The sequence below is a fragment of the Pollachius pollachius genome (genome assembly GCF_949987615.1).
Source record: "Pollachius pollachius genome assembly, chromosome: 9".
NCBI lineage: Eukaryota > Metazoa > Chordata > Actinopteri > Gadiformes > Gadidae > Pollachius > Pollachius pollachius.
This window is the reverse complement of record NC_136942.1, coordinates 8766009-8782783: the sequence shown is the minus strand read 5'-3', so window position 1 is coordinate 8782783 and position 16775 is coordinate 8766009. Positions and strand designations below refer to the sequence as shown.

Here is a 16775-nt window from a genome sequence, read left to right as displayed (position 1 = left end):
TGCGTGACACTGGAGGACGCGAGAAGGAGCGCTTCACGTGCGTGATAATGGCGCAGCGGGTGGGGGGAGTTCATTCAACGGCATTGGTTCGTCTTTTAAGTTCCTCTGACGCACCGGGTTATAGAAAGCAATGAGTAATTGCCGCCATTTATCACCCGGTTGATTTCCTTCATGTCCTTAGATAGCCTAGTGACAGGACTCACACAGGCCTGGGTGCAGAACGCGCAACCCATTACCCAGCAGCCAGGGGCACGTGGCGTGCACCTGCAGCCTGGAACAGGATGAAGATCGGAGACAGACTATAGGGCGCAGGGAGTCGCGGCAATAATAACTCGTGAGTGTGTGTGTGTGTGTGTGTGTGTGTGTGTGTGTGTGTTTATGTATATGTGTGTGTGTGTGTGTGTGTGTGTGTGTGTGTGTGTGTGTGTGTGTGTGTGTGTGTGTGTGTGTGTGTGTGTGTGAGATGTGAGTGTGTGTGTGTGGGGGGGGTGAGTGTGTGTGTGTGTGTGTGTGTGTGTGTGTGTGTGTGTGTGTGTGTGTGTGTGTGTGGGCGCACGTTGCTTTAATGTGCATGTTTGCCCTATTTTTCTATAGCCACACATATTAGCTCATAGCCATAACTTCTTTTTTTTTTGCGGCCTTATTGAGGCGCAGGAAAGAAAACTCTGCTCCAAAGTTTTAGTTGAATTATATATTTTTTTGTAACATTTAGTAGGATTAAAGAATGAACAAATGTTTACTGACGCATCGCACTGTGGAGCGAGCGAACATGCGTAACTCCAATTTACTGCAAGCAGAAGAGTCCAATAGTTGTTCCTGAGTCTCCCGCCCCAAAAACCACCATATGGAACAACACCTCTGCAACGGGGTTCATTTCAAATAGATGGTCTTGCAAAATGAGCGCATACGCGCGCATGATATTGCAGACAATGGACTGATACGCTCAATGTGCAGCAAGAGTGACCTCTCACACCGGGCCGTGTGTCGACCAGAGCCACAGTCGGGGATCCAACAACAAGTCCAGCCAATACCAACTCTGACCCTTCGCATTGTTGCACTGACTTTCCACGGGCCGTATTTCAGCCTCTCCATCCCCGATCACCACACTCAACCCCCCACCCCACCCCCACAGAGGCGCTTTTAGCGATCGGGTAGGGAAAGGAGGCATGAAAAAGACACAATGCCAATGGATGAAAAGTAATATTAATCTTCCGATGGTGCAGACAATGCGCTGCGGTGGTTAGGGTTAGAGTAGCCCCAGCTGCGTTTCTCTCTCCCCGGACACACCACCGCAGAGTCCCCGCAGCTGCGCCTCTGTCTCCCTGGACACACCGCCACCGAGTCGGGAGAAGATCAATGTGAAGAGTGAACAGATATTTAATTAAGTTGATTCGATAGCACAGCCTCCACAGCTAGAAATATAAGGGAACGTACACAGACACACAGACACACACACACACACACACACACACACACACACACACACACACACACACACACACACACACACACACACACACACACACAAACACACACACACGCACACAGACGCACGCACTCACACATCCACACAGTCACGCGCGCAAACACAGGGAACACACAACAATAAGAGATGGGACCAGCATGTTATATAAATAGAGTCATTTTATTCATAAAAAAATGTTTTTCCACAAAATATATCTGTTCGAACTCAATATGTACATGTAGGCTTCTGTGAATGGAGAGCAAGTGCATACTTAGAATTAAAAAGGAAAAAAAGTTCATCTTTACCACCAGAAAAACCCTTCAACATTTTTACAGGTAGTTGGTATTGCTGTCTAGTCTCACAACACACACACACGCGTGCCAACACGCAGGCCCTCGCTCGCCCCCGCTCTGTCACTGTCAGACAAGGCTTGGCAGTGTTTGTGGTCCGGGAGATGTCGAAAGTTCATCCCCATTTTACCAAAACGTTGTCTTCATTTAAAAACATTGCACTGTAGACCACCGTCTCCGCTGGCGAAGTGTAAAGTCGATCTGAGCAGCGGTGGTGTGTTCAGCGTGATTCACTTTGATGTGTCTCTCCTCACACACACACACACACACACACACGTCTCTGGAGCAGTCTCTCTGGGCCACGGCCCAGGCTGTGCCAAGCATGCCTGCTGGCTGACATTAATTGCACTTATTCAAACACACACCAACTTGTTTGATTCCAGGCGCGTAAACTTGGCGACCCCAGACCCGGCGTGTCCTTTACGCGAGCGGCCCAGTCGCTCGCTCCAGTCGTGACACTGCCTGTTTGTGTGTCCTTCTGTAGCGTAGCAACGGCTGTGTGTGTGTGTGTGTGTGTGTGTGTGTGTGTGTGTGTGTGTGTGTGTGTGTGTGTGTGTGTGGTATGTGTGTGTATGTGTGTGTTTGTGTGTGTGTTTGTGTTTGTCTCTGTCTCTCTTTACACACTCATAGAGACCATGGCGTTACGCACGGAAACGAAGCCCTGATGGCAATCGCGAGTCAACGCTTTTCTTCCGAGCGGAGACCGAGTGCCACGGAAGTGTGCTTCACACACTTCACACACACCAACCGAACGCCTCCCAACATCACCATGTCAGTCCTAGCCGCGGGTCTGCGAAAGCAGGAGCGGAACCCTTTTACGCACGGACACACACCGGTGTCGCGACCTCTCAGTAGCGGTCGAACCACGTCGTAAAGTCCAAGAGCTCCTGCTCCTCGGAGCTCAGCGGCTCCACCTCGTCAGAGGAGTAGGCGGAGGAGCGGGGCGACTCGGGCTCGGCAGAGTAGCTGTTGGAGATGGCCGGGGATGGCAGGCCGCACTGGAACGCGGCGGACACCGCGTCGTGCTCGTCCAGAAGCTGCTGCAGCGCGCGGATGTACTCCACCGCGGAGCGCAGCGTCTCCACCTTGCTCATCTTCTTGTTGGCGGCCCCGTTGGGCACGTGCTGCCGCAGTGTCTGGAAGCCCATGTTGACCTGCTTCACGCGGTTCCGCTCGCGTTCGTTGCGCCGCGCCACCGCCACGGGGGGCTGCTGAGGGGGCATGGAGTAGCCCAGGCCGTTGAAGCTCAGCCGCCGCTTGCACCGGAGGAGCTCCGGTGAGCTCGAGCGCTGTCTTTTCAGCACTTTGCTCTTGCTTTGGAAGGACGCGGCGGTGGCGGCCGCGGTGAGTCCCGGGTGCACGAGGAGGGGCACCTCCGGGCAGTCCTGGGCCGGGGCGTGCAGGGTGAGGGTCGCGCGCCTCTCGGTAAGTCCGAACGGGCAGCCGTTCTGTTGCGTGGTGGTTATGGTGGTGGTTTGGGTTTCCATGGTAACAAAGCGAAAAGAAACGTGAGGAGGAAAATAAATGCGAAAAATAGGTTTTAGGTGCCGGCTGGGACCTCGAGGAGAAGGATGAGGAGGAGTATGAAGGGCAGGCAGTGGGCAGCTCTCGTGTCCTTCGCGTGCGGCTACCTGGAGTGCGCTGCGGATGCGAACAGGAGTCCAAAGTCTCTCTTGACTGCGCTTGCTTCCAACCACGAGCCGATCTGACCCAAACTTTGGCAGCACTCCTCTTTTTCAACACGCGCCCCGCACACCCCACCCCACACCCCTCTCTTTTTGGGGACGCACGCTTCACCGCGAGGCCCCGCCCCCGCTGTGTGATTCTCCAGCGCGCGCCGCCTCCCCGAGCCAGGCGCGTGGCTTCGGGAGCTCAATAAACAATCCCGAGCTTTCACTGCGCCAGGAGCACGCGCTACTGGGCTCATTTACATTCCAATGTCTCCGACTTGAAGGCCCTTATTGGTCGATTCAAACGGGCTGCGATCGGGCGAAGAGAGAGGGGAGGTGGGGGGGAGCAGAAAAAGAAAAAGAATAAAAAGTGAATGGTTCGGTTCATTGAAATGGCTTTTGAATTTGACAATGTGCCCCTGGCAAGTCTTCAAATTATTAAGCCCCCCACACTCCTCCTCGCGCTCTTTACAATCCCGCAAATACCGGGGGCTCCGTCGCCGGTAGCCAGGCTACGGCTCAGAGAGGGAAATAAATGGCAAGCGTGTCTCTGTGTGCACAGTAATTGGCGATTAGTAAAATGGTACAGAGACACGACTAATATAAAGGTAAACACATTTCAACGTGTTAAAGGGAGAATGCGAGCATCACACCCGCCCTTACAACCTGATATCGGTTTAATCGTTATTGGTATTTGTGTTCTCAGTTGATAGGTTATCCCTTCGAATCAGGACAATATATCTGTCTTAACTTGAAAGGTATAGCCTGTATTTTGGTGCGTAATCTGCGCGTCGTTAACTCAAAGCGCACGCTTTACGCACAGTGCGGGTGAGTTTTACGCACGGGGAAAATATAAAGGCTACTTGAAATGTTGAATGTCATGTAGAAGTTAAATCAGTAGGCCTATGTTGGTAGGAAATAGTATCAATCGGCTGTTAATTGTAAGTTATTTGTTTAAGATATAGGCTTTTGGATACACATTTGGAAACAAAATCTAATCCAAGCATTGCATAAACACACTGCTTTTAATTTGTCCCTCGAAATGTTTTATTGTAGAAACAGTCAACGCTCTAAAAACGTCCCGTCAGCAGGAAACTCTAGTAAGACAGGTCTGTTTTGAAACATCGCCCAACAAGTATTTGCCAACCTCCGAAAAGTTGGGTTGGGGCGCCTTCTGGCGGTGAATGTACGTCACTACATCTACCTTATTTGACTATAATAAACTTTTCATTGTCATTGTGTCACAAATGATCATCAATATCTGATATTGTGAAAAAATAAACACAATAAATTATATAATAACACTTATTACTGTGAGTTCCTTCTTAATCTTGCATGGCAGGACAACAAACTTACAAACTCAACTCTACAAGATAAAGATAAACAAAGGTCGGACAACCAAACCTCAGAAATCCCAAAGCAGCCATTCAATTGTTTGTGAGTTGGAAAAAAGACCTCGGAACGTTCTTAATTGTTCCACATTGTTAGTGTCTGTTAGTGTCTGTTTAGGTCTTTCCCTGAGTCCAACCGCACTGGGCTTTGAGCCACTAGGGGGCGTGACGCATCTCTGTTCAGCTAACACACGCCTCCTCACGCCCACGGAGCCCACACGAGGATGGATGCGTCGCTTTTAAAAGGCTCTTCTCAAGAGAGCCTTTTAACCATGGAATGCTCCATAGTTCCGTCGTGAGTGTTTAAGGGGGATATGACACCTCATTTGAGGTGGTTCGGGTATCTGGTAAGCATGCCCACTTGGCGCCTCATAGGGAGGTGTTTCATGCACGTCCAGTGGGGAGGAGGCCTCGGGGAAGACCCAGGACTAGGTGGAGAGATTATATCTCAACACTGGCCTGCGGGAACGCCTCGGGATTCTCCTGTCAGAGCTGCTCAATGTGGCCCGGGAAAGGGAAGTCTGGGGCGTGCTGCTGGAGCTGCTGCCCCCGTGACCCGACCCCGGATAAGCGGTAGAAGATGAGATGAGTTGAGATGAGTGTATGTCTGTGTACATATGTGTGCATATGTAAAAGAGAGAGAGAGAGAGAGAGAGAGAGAGAGAGAGAGAGAGAGAGAGAGAGAGAGAGAGAGAGAGAGAGAGAAAGCTAGCTCAAAACATGTCACACCACTAAGTGCAGTTGGATGTAAGACGGTCTGAGATGCTGAACACAAACTTCTGCTCAACACCAACACTGAGCGGTGTGTGAAGGCTTTCCCTAAACACAAGCACGAGCACGAGACGGAGTGTGTGTGTGTGGGGGTGTGTTTGTGTGTGTGTGTGTGTGTGTGTGTGTGTGTGTTTGTGTGTGTGTGTGTGTGTGTGTGTGTGTGTGTGCGTGTGTTTGTGTTCTGCAGAAGCCCAGGATGAGGTGGGAGCAGCGCAAAGGGAGAAGTGTGCATCACAGAGCGCCTATCACTTCCATATTCCCCTGCAGACTGCAGGGTCGGAGATGGATGTTGTGAGGGGTGCCAGCTAGAGGCTAGCCTGACACTGCTGTCTACGACGGCTGTGGTGCATCAGCCCACTTCTCCTTTACGATGAAGGCTACGGAGAAGTGGGGGAGAGTCTCTGTATTGTGTGTGGCGGTCGTCACAGGCCTGGGGTCGAAGGATCACTGTGAGCGTTGTGTGACGGAAAGAGGAGGTAACTGGGCTCCATCAGAGAGGGAGAACCCCTAAGTGAGAGAGACAACTCTCCCTCTCTCACTCTCTCTGAACATGGTTTCTAAATATATACAGTCTACGAGACTCAGTAAAACACCTGCAGCATGAGCCAGACCCGGACGATGCTGATTGGTTCTCGGCCGGTGTGATCCACTCTAATTCGCAGGAAGCCAATGTGATCGGCTATTTTAGACCCAGAATGCACGCCGACTCTCGGCCAAAACCAGGCCTGCAGCTGCTCTGGTTCAGGCTGTCAATTTAGGATCCTGGTATGAGAACAATCTCCCTCAACACCTGTCACTGCCTAGTGTAACAATAACCCCATCATACCTCCACCCTAGTGTAACAAGACCCCCATCAGACCTCAACCTTTCACTAACTAGTGTAACAACACTTCTATAAGACCTGTCACTACATGGTTTGAACATATCTAGATTGAATCTGCACCCTGTAACATCTCAGGTCAAAGGAAGAACGATGGCTGATAAAACTCAAGTGCTGTGTCATCATCAGTTGTGGTCTTTGCGTCCCTATTGTTTCCAGAGTACATCACCGTCCTCTACTGATTGCACCGATGATGCAACCCTAAAAGGTTTCGTTTCGTCGTCTCACTTTCGGTTTCCCAGGCAAAAGCACCGGAAGTGCGTTTGGTCCGTAGGTATTTGCTCTCCTCCCACTGAAGGAGGGGAGACACCTTGCGTGATATTACGCCTCCATATAAGAGCGCATCCATGCGAAGTGCTCACTTCGTCCGGGACGACACAACGAAGTACACTGCAAACATGCAAAGGTAGTTACTGTCTGTCTGTCTTTCTGTGACTTTTTCTCTCTCTAACACACGCACACACACGCGCGCGCGACCACACACGTGCGCGCATTCACACGCACGCTTACACGTACACATTCCCCCCACACACAAACACACACGCTTACAGAAACACGCACACACGCGTACACACACGCACGGACGCACACACATAAAGTCTCTCTCTTACTGTCTCTCTATTTCACGCGACTGAAGTTTCTCTCGTCTCCGCAGCAGTCACAAGCCGCTGTTCGCCAACTGGCTAATCGAGCAAGTGGAAACCGGCAACTACCCGGGTTTGTCCTACATCAGCACGAATCTGTTCAGAGTTCCCTGGAAACACAACTCCCGAAAGGACTGCAACGACGAGGACTGTAAAATATTTCGGGTAGGTCGCTGCTTGGTTAACGATTCCGCATTATACAAAAAGTGTTTTTTTTAAAAAATATTTCTACACTCCACTGCACCAGTGGGCCACCTGTGTTTCTCTGCTGATGCATCACTCCACTGTTGTCCATGGTTTGTGCGTGTGCGTGTGTGTACGTGTGCGTGTCTGTGTGCGTATGTGTGCGTGTGTGTGGGCTGTACGCAGGCATGGGCCGTGGCCAGCGGTAAAATCCACGAGTTTCCAAACGACAAGGCCAAATGGAAGACCAACTTCCGCTGCGCTCTGAAGAACCTCAACAAACGCTTCAGGATGACCAAGGACAACTCCAAGATCTCCGAGGACCCGCACAAGATCTACGAGATCATCAATAGGGAGGCTGCCTGTAAGATGACCCCTCATTGCTTTCACTGTTTCATCCACACCATGTTGCATAGCGTCAGTTAATTGATAAAATGTGCGTTAATTAGAGCTGCCATCAGACCTTTTTCCTCGACAAAATTTGTGTGGATAACATTGTGTTTTGATTGAGTCTCACGGTTCTCATGCATTCATGCACTTCATGAGAACCATGAGCCTCAATCAAATTGAGAGGACTCAGGAGAGTTGCAGTAGGCTTCTGTAAAATCCTAAACCATCGTCAATATACCGCAACCTATAGCCTCAACTGGCATGAGGAACTCAGTTTCATTATCTCCCCAAAATGAGAAATCATTTCAAGATTTAACCACTACACCATGAGACAATTTGGGAAGTATATTTATTATATGAAAAAACAGTATATGAAAACATATGGGGATTTTTTTTTTACGACCAACACAAACACTAACCATCTGATGTTATGTGCTTCCAAAACGGAGGCAGTTATTGTGATGTAATGTAATGCTCAAAAGCCGTTTAAGGAGTTAACAGTGTTTCCATCTTCTGTGTGCATCTGTAGACCAGCCTTCGCCCCCGGAGGAGGACATGGTACCCGTGATTTACAGTTCCCCGACGGAGAGCTACCCACCTGGGCATGAGGTAGGGGACAGAGCTACCCCCACAATCAGTGGCTCAGGAGGTACAGCAGGTGTTGAGGTATCCCTGATTAAGGCACCTCGTCATAACTGCTCCTGACGACCTGTTGGCTGTTCCCTCGCATGGTCGACACCGACGTGGGGGAATGGATGATCGGGTGGAAGAATTGGTGGTTGAATGGGTGGATGAATGTGTCTAAGACTGGGTGTATGAAAGTGTGTACAAATGGGTGTATGAACGCGTGTATGAATGTTTGTAAGAAGGTGTGTATGAACGGGTGTATGAATGTGTGCATGAATGGGTGAATGCGAGGCCCATTGTAAACCATTTGAGTGGCCACACATCAGAAAAGTGCCTTTTAAAATTACCATTTACAATTTGCGTGGTGTAATAAAGCCAGCTGTACAGGACGTCGGTCATACATAAGTAACCTCCTCCCTTTCTCTCCTCACAGCAGAATATCCTGGAACACCTCATGACATTGGATTTACTGGATGACCCCTGTCAACAAACAGGTAGAATCCCTGTTTCCTCCTGTACAGAAACTTTACTGAATAACAACTTCCAGACGTGGCAAGCGATATAATGGAGAACTCAGAGGACGACACAAAAGTGTTATGCTGATTATCATCATTACTAGTACAGCCAGCCAGCTTGTCGGGAGCAGTTGGGGTTAGGCGTCTTGCTCAGGGACACCTCGACACTCAGCTAGGAGGAGCCGGGGATCAAACTAGCAACCTTCAGGTTACCTGTCAACCCGCTCTACCTCCAGAGCTACTGTCGCCCTCGAATGATATTATCATTCTCTTTTTCTGACTGTTATGCAGTGGGCCGATCTCACTTCCTAATGCGTCCGCTGCCGCTGTGGTAACTGTGCGTGCTGTGACGCTGTGTGTGACAGTAGGCGAGCAGTGGGCGGAGAGCTACGGCCAGCAGAGTGCCATGGGGCTGGGGGTGTACGCCACAAACCAGCAGGCGACGGGGGAGACGATGCAAGCCATGCAGACCCAACCACAGCTCCCACCACAGCCGCAGGCGTACTACCCCGGTATTTATAACAGGGTTACTAGCAATGGACCACATGACTTAACGTTTTTTTATGCATTATGTTATGCTGGAAAGAACCGAGTGGGTAGATAGACTTTGGTATGCAAACTTGCTGTGGTTAAACTCTAACCTTTGGTACCTGTTGCCCTTCTCACATTCCCTGGAAGAAGGGATCCCCCTTCTGTGTTACTTCTTTAGGATTTTTCCTCTGGAGATTCAGGGATTTTTTCCGTGTGCTTAAAGTTAAGAGAGCTCAGGGCTCAGCCCGAGTCTGGTCCGGAAAAGGGGAACTTCAGTAAACTACCCACAACTCGTGTTGAATTCCATTTCCTTTTTTAAGCACTTTCATTTTCAACACCTGGAGAGGGGGCCACGCCCACCTGGGGTGTAAGAGGGGCCAGTCCCACCTTGGGTGTGAGAGGTGGCAGCAGGTGACGAGACTTATCGTCCTGTACTGGTTTGCAGATGTTTCGATGGATTCTGAGGCAACATATGGATGTAAAACGTGTGGATGATATAAATGGTTCATTGATTTCATTTGGAAAACACAAGGGTTTCCAAGATCACTGGACAGAATCAAGGGTCCTGTACGAGACTATCTTGGGAATGAGGACGACTGTCAAGCTGTGACTCGTTCATGTGTGTTTTGCGTGTATAAGAACACCTTTCTTGTGATATATCTTTGTGACTTCATCGTACTTAATCCTGTATCGGTGCATCTCTCCCCAGTCAACCCGCCGCCGGTGCTGGACTCCGGCCTGCAGCCCTCCCTCTTTGACCTGGAGATCTCGGTGCACTACCGGAAGGTGGAGATGCTGAAGACCCAGCTGTCCTGGCCCCGCATCCAGCTGCACTACTGCAACGAGGCCACAGAGCTCCAGGCCCGGCCCATCTGCTTCCCCCCCACCGACACCCTGCGGGACCACAAACAGGTGGGCAGACGGCACGCGGTGGTGCACAGTGTACAGTGCATGAGACCCAGACCCCCCCAGACCTAGATCCCCCCAGACCTAGACCCAGACACCGCCCCCCCCCAGACCTAGACCCAGTACGACCCCCCCAGACCTAGACCCCCCTCCAGACCCAGACCCAGACCCAGACCCGGTGATTGGTGGTCTTGTGCAACTCCTTCAGCACGGGCCAACCAGTGCTTGCTTGTTCTTGGTGTGTTGTTCAAATCTGTGTGGTGGAAAATCAACAATGTTTTCCGGTGCAAATCCTGTCCATGTGTGTGAGGATGTTGTTGAGCCAAGCAGGCCGATTGGTCGACCGTTGCTTTGGTCATCAACTCAACAAAACTAGCAGGAGATGTCACGCCTGCTGTCCTCTCCACACACACACACACACACACACACACACACGTGCACACAGTGCACAAAAATACACACAGTCCACAGAAACACACATTCCATAGACACACAAACACACACACACACACACACAAACACACACTTACGCACACTTACACACTCCCTACTCCCTCGAGCTACACGTCGAGCTGCAACGCAATCCTCTTACCCCAGGCGACAACAGTGCTCCTAGGCGACCATCCACGTGACTCCCCAGGGTTGGCTCCGCCTCTCAGCCTCTCCCCTCTCCCCTCTCTCCCCTCTCTCCCTCCCCCAGGTGGAGTTCACCAACCGCATCCTGAGCAGCATCCAGCGGGGCCTGCTGTTGGAGGTGCGGGAGACCGGGCTGTACGCCTGCCGGCAGGACCGCTGCCACGTGTTCGCCAGCACGGCCGACCCCAGCCAGGCCTCCCCGGACCCCCAGAAGCTGCCCCAGAACACCCTGGTGGAGCTGCTCAGCTTCGAGAAGTACGTTAAAGGTAAGAGCGGTCCTACTTTTTACTATTATTGAGCAAACACTTCTATCCCAAGCCACTGATGGGGACTTCAAGTTAATTAAGGAGCAGGTAGGGGTTAGACAGTATGGAGACAGGTCATTAAGGAGCGGGTAGGGGTTAGACAGTATGGAGACAGGGCATTAAGGAACAGGTAGGGGTTAGACAGTATGGAGACAGGGCATTAAGGAACAGGTAGGGGTTAGACAGTATGGAGACAGGGCATTAAGGAACAGGTAGGGGTTAGACAGTATGGAGACAGGGCATTAAGGAACAGGTAGGGGTTAGACAGTATGGAGACAGGGCATTAAGGAACAGGTAGGGGTTAGACAGTATGGAGACAGGTCATTAAGGAGCGGGTAGGGGTTAGACAGTATGGAGACAGGTCATTAAGGAACAGGTAGGGGTTAGACAGTATGGAGACAGGTCATTAAGGAACAGGTAGGGGTTAGACAGTATGGAGACAGGTCATTAAGGAACAGGTAGGGGTTAGACAGCATGGAAACAGGTCATTAAGGAGCAGGTGGGTGTAAGACAGTATGGAGACAGGTCATTAAGGAGCAGGTAGGGGTTAGACAGTATGGATACAGGTCATTAAGGAGCAGGTAGGGGTTAGACAGTATGGAGACAGGTCATTAAGGAGCAGGTAGGGGTTAGACAGTAGAAACAGGTCATCAATGAGCAGGTAGGGGTTTGACAGTAGAGACAGGTCCTTAAGAGCAAGTAGGGGTTAGACAGTACAGACAGGCTATTAAGAAGTAGGTAGGGGTTAGACAGTTAGCTCAGCTAACCCTGATTTTCTGTTGCAGAACTCAAAGAGTTTAAGGAGAACCGAAGGGGATCTCCAGAATATGTCGTCAACATGTGCTTTGGGGAGAAGTTCCCTGATGGAAAACCGCTGGAGAAAAAGCTCATTGTTGTCAAGGTAAACAAGATATATATATATATATAGACTATATATATATATATATATATACATATAGTCTGGGGGCAGCAGCGGAGAAAGCCTGATCGCCATGGTGCGGATCTTGGTCTTAGGTGGTCTGAGGGTGTGTGCTGATGCAGAGCGAAGGGTGCAAGGGTGAAGGTCTTACTTACTTTAAAAATCCTGGGAGGAAACCAAGCAAAGTCAACCCCCATTAATAGCTACCACTTGTTCAGGGTTAAACATATCTATCTACACACCATTAACCAGGTGAGTGGTACTCATTTACTCTGCATAGTGCGCAAGACACAGACAGAAGCACACACACAGGTCCACACAGGTCCACGTCGTAAATCTTACTGCCTGACATTATCAGTTTAAAAACCAAAGACCTCGTGCTTCTCTGGCAAGCTTTCAAACAAAAGTTGAAGTCAGACACCACAGTAAGCGTCTATCTGCCAACCACAAGACAGACATGGATCTGAGTCACAGCAGAGGGAAAGCATTGATACTCGACGTGCTATCACTAGCCTTCTCAGACAAAGAGGTGCTACTGCAGTACTACAGACATCGGCTGCCTTTCAGTTAGCCCTCCCTGGCAATTCCCCTCCAGCCCCCTGCCTAACTCTACAGGTTGTCCTTGAGTGCCGTTTTACCCATTCTTTCATTAAGCCGCTTGGCAAGAAGCTTCATCCGCAGCCCAGTCACCTCGGGAATATAGGATTCCTTCAGTGTATCCGAAACAGGAAGTGTGCCAGTGATTCTGCCACTGCAGTGGACATACCACAAGAAAGCTATTCCTGGAGCCAACCTGTTTAGGACAAGCTCTGTTGTTTACATACCCTGATCACGCCACGATAGACACATTTAACAAATGTGATTGGCTACAAAGGCTGAAGGTTGCGATAGGCCCAGATCCTCAGCAGTCGATGTGGCCTTTCATAACACAGAGGAAACAGCTTTGGTTATTCCACCATTATGCCTTAGACGGTGCTCGAGCGATCAGACCTCACCACTGAGCACTAGGAAAGGTGCTCTGAAAAGGAGCCCTATAGGTGCAGTCCAACCTGACTCTCCTCCTCCCTGCTGACAGGTGGTTCCTCTGATATGCCGGTACTTCTACGAGATGGCCCAGATGGAGGGGGCGTCCTCTCTGGACAGCTCCAACGTCAGCCTACAGATCTCCCACGACAGCCTCTACGACCTCATCAGCTCGGCCTTCAGTCTGCCCGTATCTCAAGTGGCTCCCCAGCTCGTAGGACACTACTAGACCACAGACCTGTAATCCAGAACACAAACCTAGCCCAGAATAAGAGACAGTTCACCCATCTCTCATCTTCATATCTGTACAGGCACATATGCTTCCTCACTCTCTTTATAGGTAATAATACGGAAAGTGGGATTTAAGTTGTTGATATAGTTGGTAGTGGGGACGTGGTTTTCATATATATTTATGCCAGAAGGCTTCTCTTACTGTCCTAAGTCACTTTCAGTCTTATTACTTCCTAAGTCACTTTCAGTCACTTCTCTGTGTTTACATACACTGTTGTCAAATATGTATCTATTCTCACCGTCAAACCTGTTGTTAACTGGAATTTAGAACTACCATTCTTATGGGTATGTTAAATGTGACCGTTGCTTTTTTTTCATGACGCAACTAAAATCATTATTTGGTTGATGATATTTTGTAGTTTACATATGATTTTTTTTTTATCATGTAATTTAAAGCACATTTCCCTGTTTGATGACCCGTTTGTAAATACATCCTTTTTGTGTTACATATATATCCTGTGAGCCAGAAACAAAGGCATTTACTTAAAGAAGTGCCCTTCGAAATACAGTGGGAGTTTAATGGTTTAAGGAGCTTGGAGTGTTTTTATTTTTAATAAAAAAGCTACTACTACGATGTCTACTTTTTAATATTCGTGTTTACTTGTGGAATTATACGACATACCCCATACAAAATATGTGTGATAAGATAAAGACTTACGCCTGATTTCCACCATGGACGTACGCGCCGCGGAACGGCTGCGAACTCTGCCCTGCGTCAATTTCCACCGGGCGCGTAACGGCAGCGTAGCGCTGCCTTGCGAGCCAGCCGTATTCACGCGAGATCACGAGATCATGCGATAATCCTAAACCTAATGTACTCCCCTTCCACTCCCAAAACTACTGCAATTAAATGCCAGGCTTTGTCCTTTCTGACATTGTCCTTATAGAAAGGATGATTTATTTCATAAATTATTTTATGTTGCTCCACTTCGACAATCAGTCTCTCGTCGTCCATGTTGCCGACCGTCTGAGACCCTTTGATTGATTGACTGCTGAACTGGTTACACCGGTCATGAAGTAATGTTGATGTGAAGTTGTGATAGGCTACATGAGCTGAGTATTGTGTTTTATTTTGAAAATTGACCGGATGCTCTATGGCTTTTACTTTTTCCCTTCCTGCCCAGCTCGAGCTGCTCTGTTGAAATTGACGCGGTTCAGCAACGGCTCGCGTCAAAAATAGAAGCGCTACGGAATGATGGCGCTGCGGCGCGGCGTGCCGCTCCTGGGACGCTGCTGAGACGTTCCGCAGCGCGCCCGGTGGAAATGGTTTCAATGATTAGAATGGCAACGATGAGCAGCGGTGACCGCGGCGCAGCCGTTCCGCGGCGCTTACGTCCCCGGTGGAAATCAGGCTTTCTGCCGAGCCCCAAGGTCCAGAGAAAAACTATCTTGGCCTACTAACAAACGATTATTGAGTCATAAACACGTTCCTCAACCACGCCCAAATTCTGTGGTTACACACACTTTCATTAAGCGCACATATCTGAAAGCCACAAACCAACATTGGAATTAACGAGAGGAAATGGAATATGACTCACCAGACTTGCTGCTATGCTCGGTAACTGCTCAATATATTGGAAACACACACACCCAAACTTGTGTGTGTGTGTGTGTATATATATATATATATATATATATATATATACAGTGGGGCAAAAAAGTATTTAGTCAGCGACCAATTGTGCAAGTTCTCCCACTTAAAAAGACGAGAGAGGCCTGTAATTTTCATCATAGGTAAACCTCAGCTATGAGAGACAAAATGAAAAAAAAAAAATCCAGAAAATCACATTGTCTGATTTTTTAAGAATTTTTTTGCAAATTATGGTGGAAAATAAGTATTTGGTCACCTACAAACCAGCAAGATTTCTGGCTGTCACAGACCTGTAACTTCTTCTTTAAGAGGCTCCTCTGTCCTCCACTCGTTACCTGTATTAATGGCACCTGTTTGAACTCCTTATCAGTATAAAAGACACCTGTCCACAACCTCAAACAGTCACACTCCAAACTCCACTATGGCCAAGACCAAAGAGCTGTCAAAGGACACCAGAAACACAATTGTAGACCTGCACTAGGCTGGGAAGTCTGAATCTGCAATAGGTAAGCAGCTTGGTGTGAAGAAATCAACTGTGGGAGCAATTATTAGGAAATGGAATACATACAAGACCACTGATAACCTCCCTCGATCTGGGGCTCCACGCATGATCTCACCCTGTGGGGTCAAAATGATCACAAGAACGGTGAACAAAAATCCCAGAACCACACGGGGGGACCTAGTGAATGACCTCCAGAGAGCTGGGACCAAAGTAACAAAGGCTACCATCACTAACACACTACGCCGCCAGGGACTCAAATCCTGCAGTGCCAGACGTGTCCCCCTGCTAAAGCCAGTGCATGTCCGGGCCCGTTTGAAGTTTGCTATAGAGCATTTGGATGATCCAGAACAGGATTGGGAGAATGTCATACGGTCAGATGAAACCAAAATATAACTTTTTGGTAAAAACTCAACTCGTCGTGTTTGGAGGAGAAAGAATGCTGAGTTGCATCCAAAGAACACCATACCTACAGTGAAGCATGGAGGTGGAAACATCATGCTTTGGGGCTGTTTTTCTGCCAAGGGACCAGGATGTCTGATCAGTGTGACGGAAAGAATGAATGGGGCCATGTATCGTGAGATTTTGAGTGAAAACCTCCTTCCATCAGCAAGGGCACTGAAGATGAAACGTGGCTGGGTCTTTCAGCATGACAATGACCCCAAACACACCGCCCGGGCAACGAAGGAGTGGCTTCGTAAGAAGCATTTCAAGGTCCTGGAGTGGCCTAGCCAGTCTCCAGATCTCAACCCCATAGAAAATCTTTGGAGGGAGTTGAAAGTCTGTGTTGCCCAGCGAAGGCCCAAAAACATCACTGCTCTAGAGGAGATCTGCATGGAGGAATGGGCCAAAATACCAGCAGCAGTGTGTGAAAACCTTGTAAAGACTTACAGAAAACGTTTGACCTGTCATTGCCAACAAAGGGCATGTAACAAAGTATTGAGATGACCTTTTGTTATTGACCAAATACTTATTTTCCACCATAATTTGCAAATAAATTCTTTAAAAATCAGACAATGTGATTTTCTAGATTTTTTTTTTTTCATTGTCTCTCATAGCTGAGGTATACCTCTGAAAATTACAGGCCTCTCATCTTTTTAAGTGGGAGAACTTGCACAATTGGTGGCTGACTAAATACTTTTTTGCCCCACTGTATGTGTGTGTGTGTGTATATATATATATATATAT

The 16775-nt window shown here is 48.9% G+C and overlaps 2 protein-coding genes across 5 annotated transcripts; one reads left to right on the top strand and one right to left on the bottom strand.

The window, feature by feature from the left end:
• Positions 1-1734: 1734 nt before the first annotated feature.
• On the bottom strand, positions 1735-3501 carry ascl1b (achaete-scute family bHLH transcription factor 1b). The gene has a single exon (XM_079743095.1). It carries the CDS (start codon positions 3300-3302, stop codon positions 2664-2666), a length of 639 nt encoding a protein of 212 aa, XP_079599221.1. The 5' UTR covers positions 3303-3501; the 3' UTR covers positions 1735-2663.
• A 3371-nt stretch (positions 3502-6872) lies between these two features.
• Positions 6873-14068, top strand: irf7 (interferon regulatory factor 7). 4 transcript variants are annotated; one of them, XM_079742618.1, is made up of 10 exons: positions 6873-6933; positions 7183-7336; positions 7541-7718; positions 8274-8353; positions 8808-8865; positions 9252-9398; positions 10127-10329; positions 11024-11225; positions 12050-12165; positions 13259-14068. In XM_079742618.1, the coding sequence occupies exons 1-10, from the start codon at positions 6875-6877 to the stop codon at positions 13433-13435; spliced, it is 1374 nt and encodes a 457-aa protein (XP_079598744.1). In that variant the 5' UTR covers positions 6873-6874; the 3' UTR covers positions 13436-14068. The 4 variants fall into 4 exon arrangements, with proteins under 4 accessions (XP_079598744.1, XP_079598743.1, XP_079598742.1 ...); XM_079742617.1 differs by having other exon boundaries at positions 8805-8865; positions 9255-9398; XM_079742616.1 differs by having other exon boundaries at positions 8805-8865.
• The last annotated feature ends 2707 nt before the right edge of the window (positions 14069-16775 follow it).

Excerpts from the sequence above, each read along its gene's own strand:
- irf7 (XM_079742616.1), top strand. The coding sequence starts at position 6,875 with ATGCGAAGTGCTCACTTCGTCCGGGACGACACAACGAAGTACACTGCA. Across the intron at positions 7,719-8,273 it reads CATCAATAGGGAGGCTGCCT|ACCAGCCTTCGCCCCCGGAG; the intron begins GTAAGATGACCC and ends GTGCATCTGTAG. Across the intron at positions 9,399-10,126 it reads GCCGCAGGCGTACTACCCCG|TCAACCCGCCGCCGGTGCTG; the intron begins GTATTTATAACA and ends ATCTCTCCCCAG.
- ascl1b (XM_079743095.1), bottom strand. The coding sequence starts at position 3,302 with ATGGAAACCCAAACCACCACCATAACCACCACGCAACAGAACGGCTGC.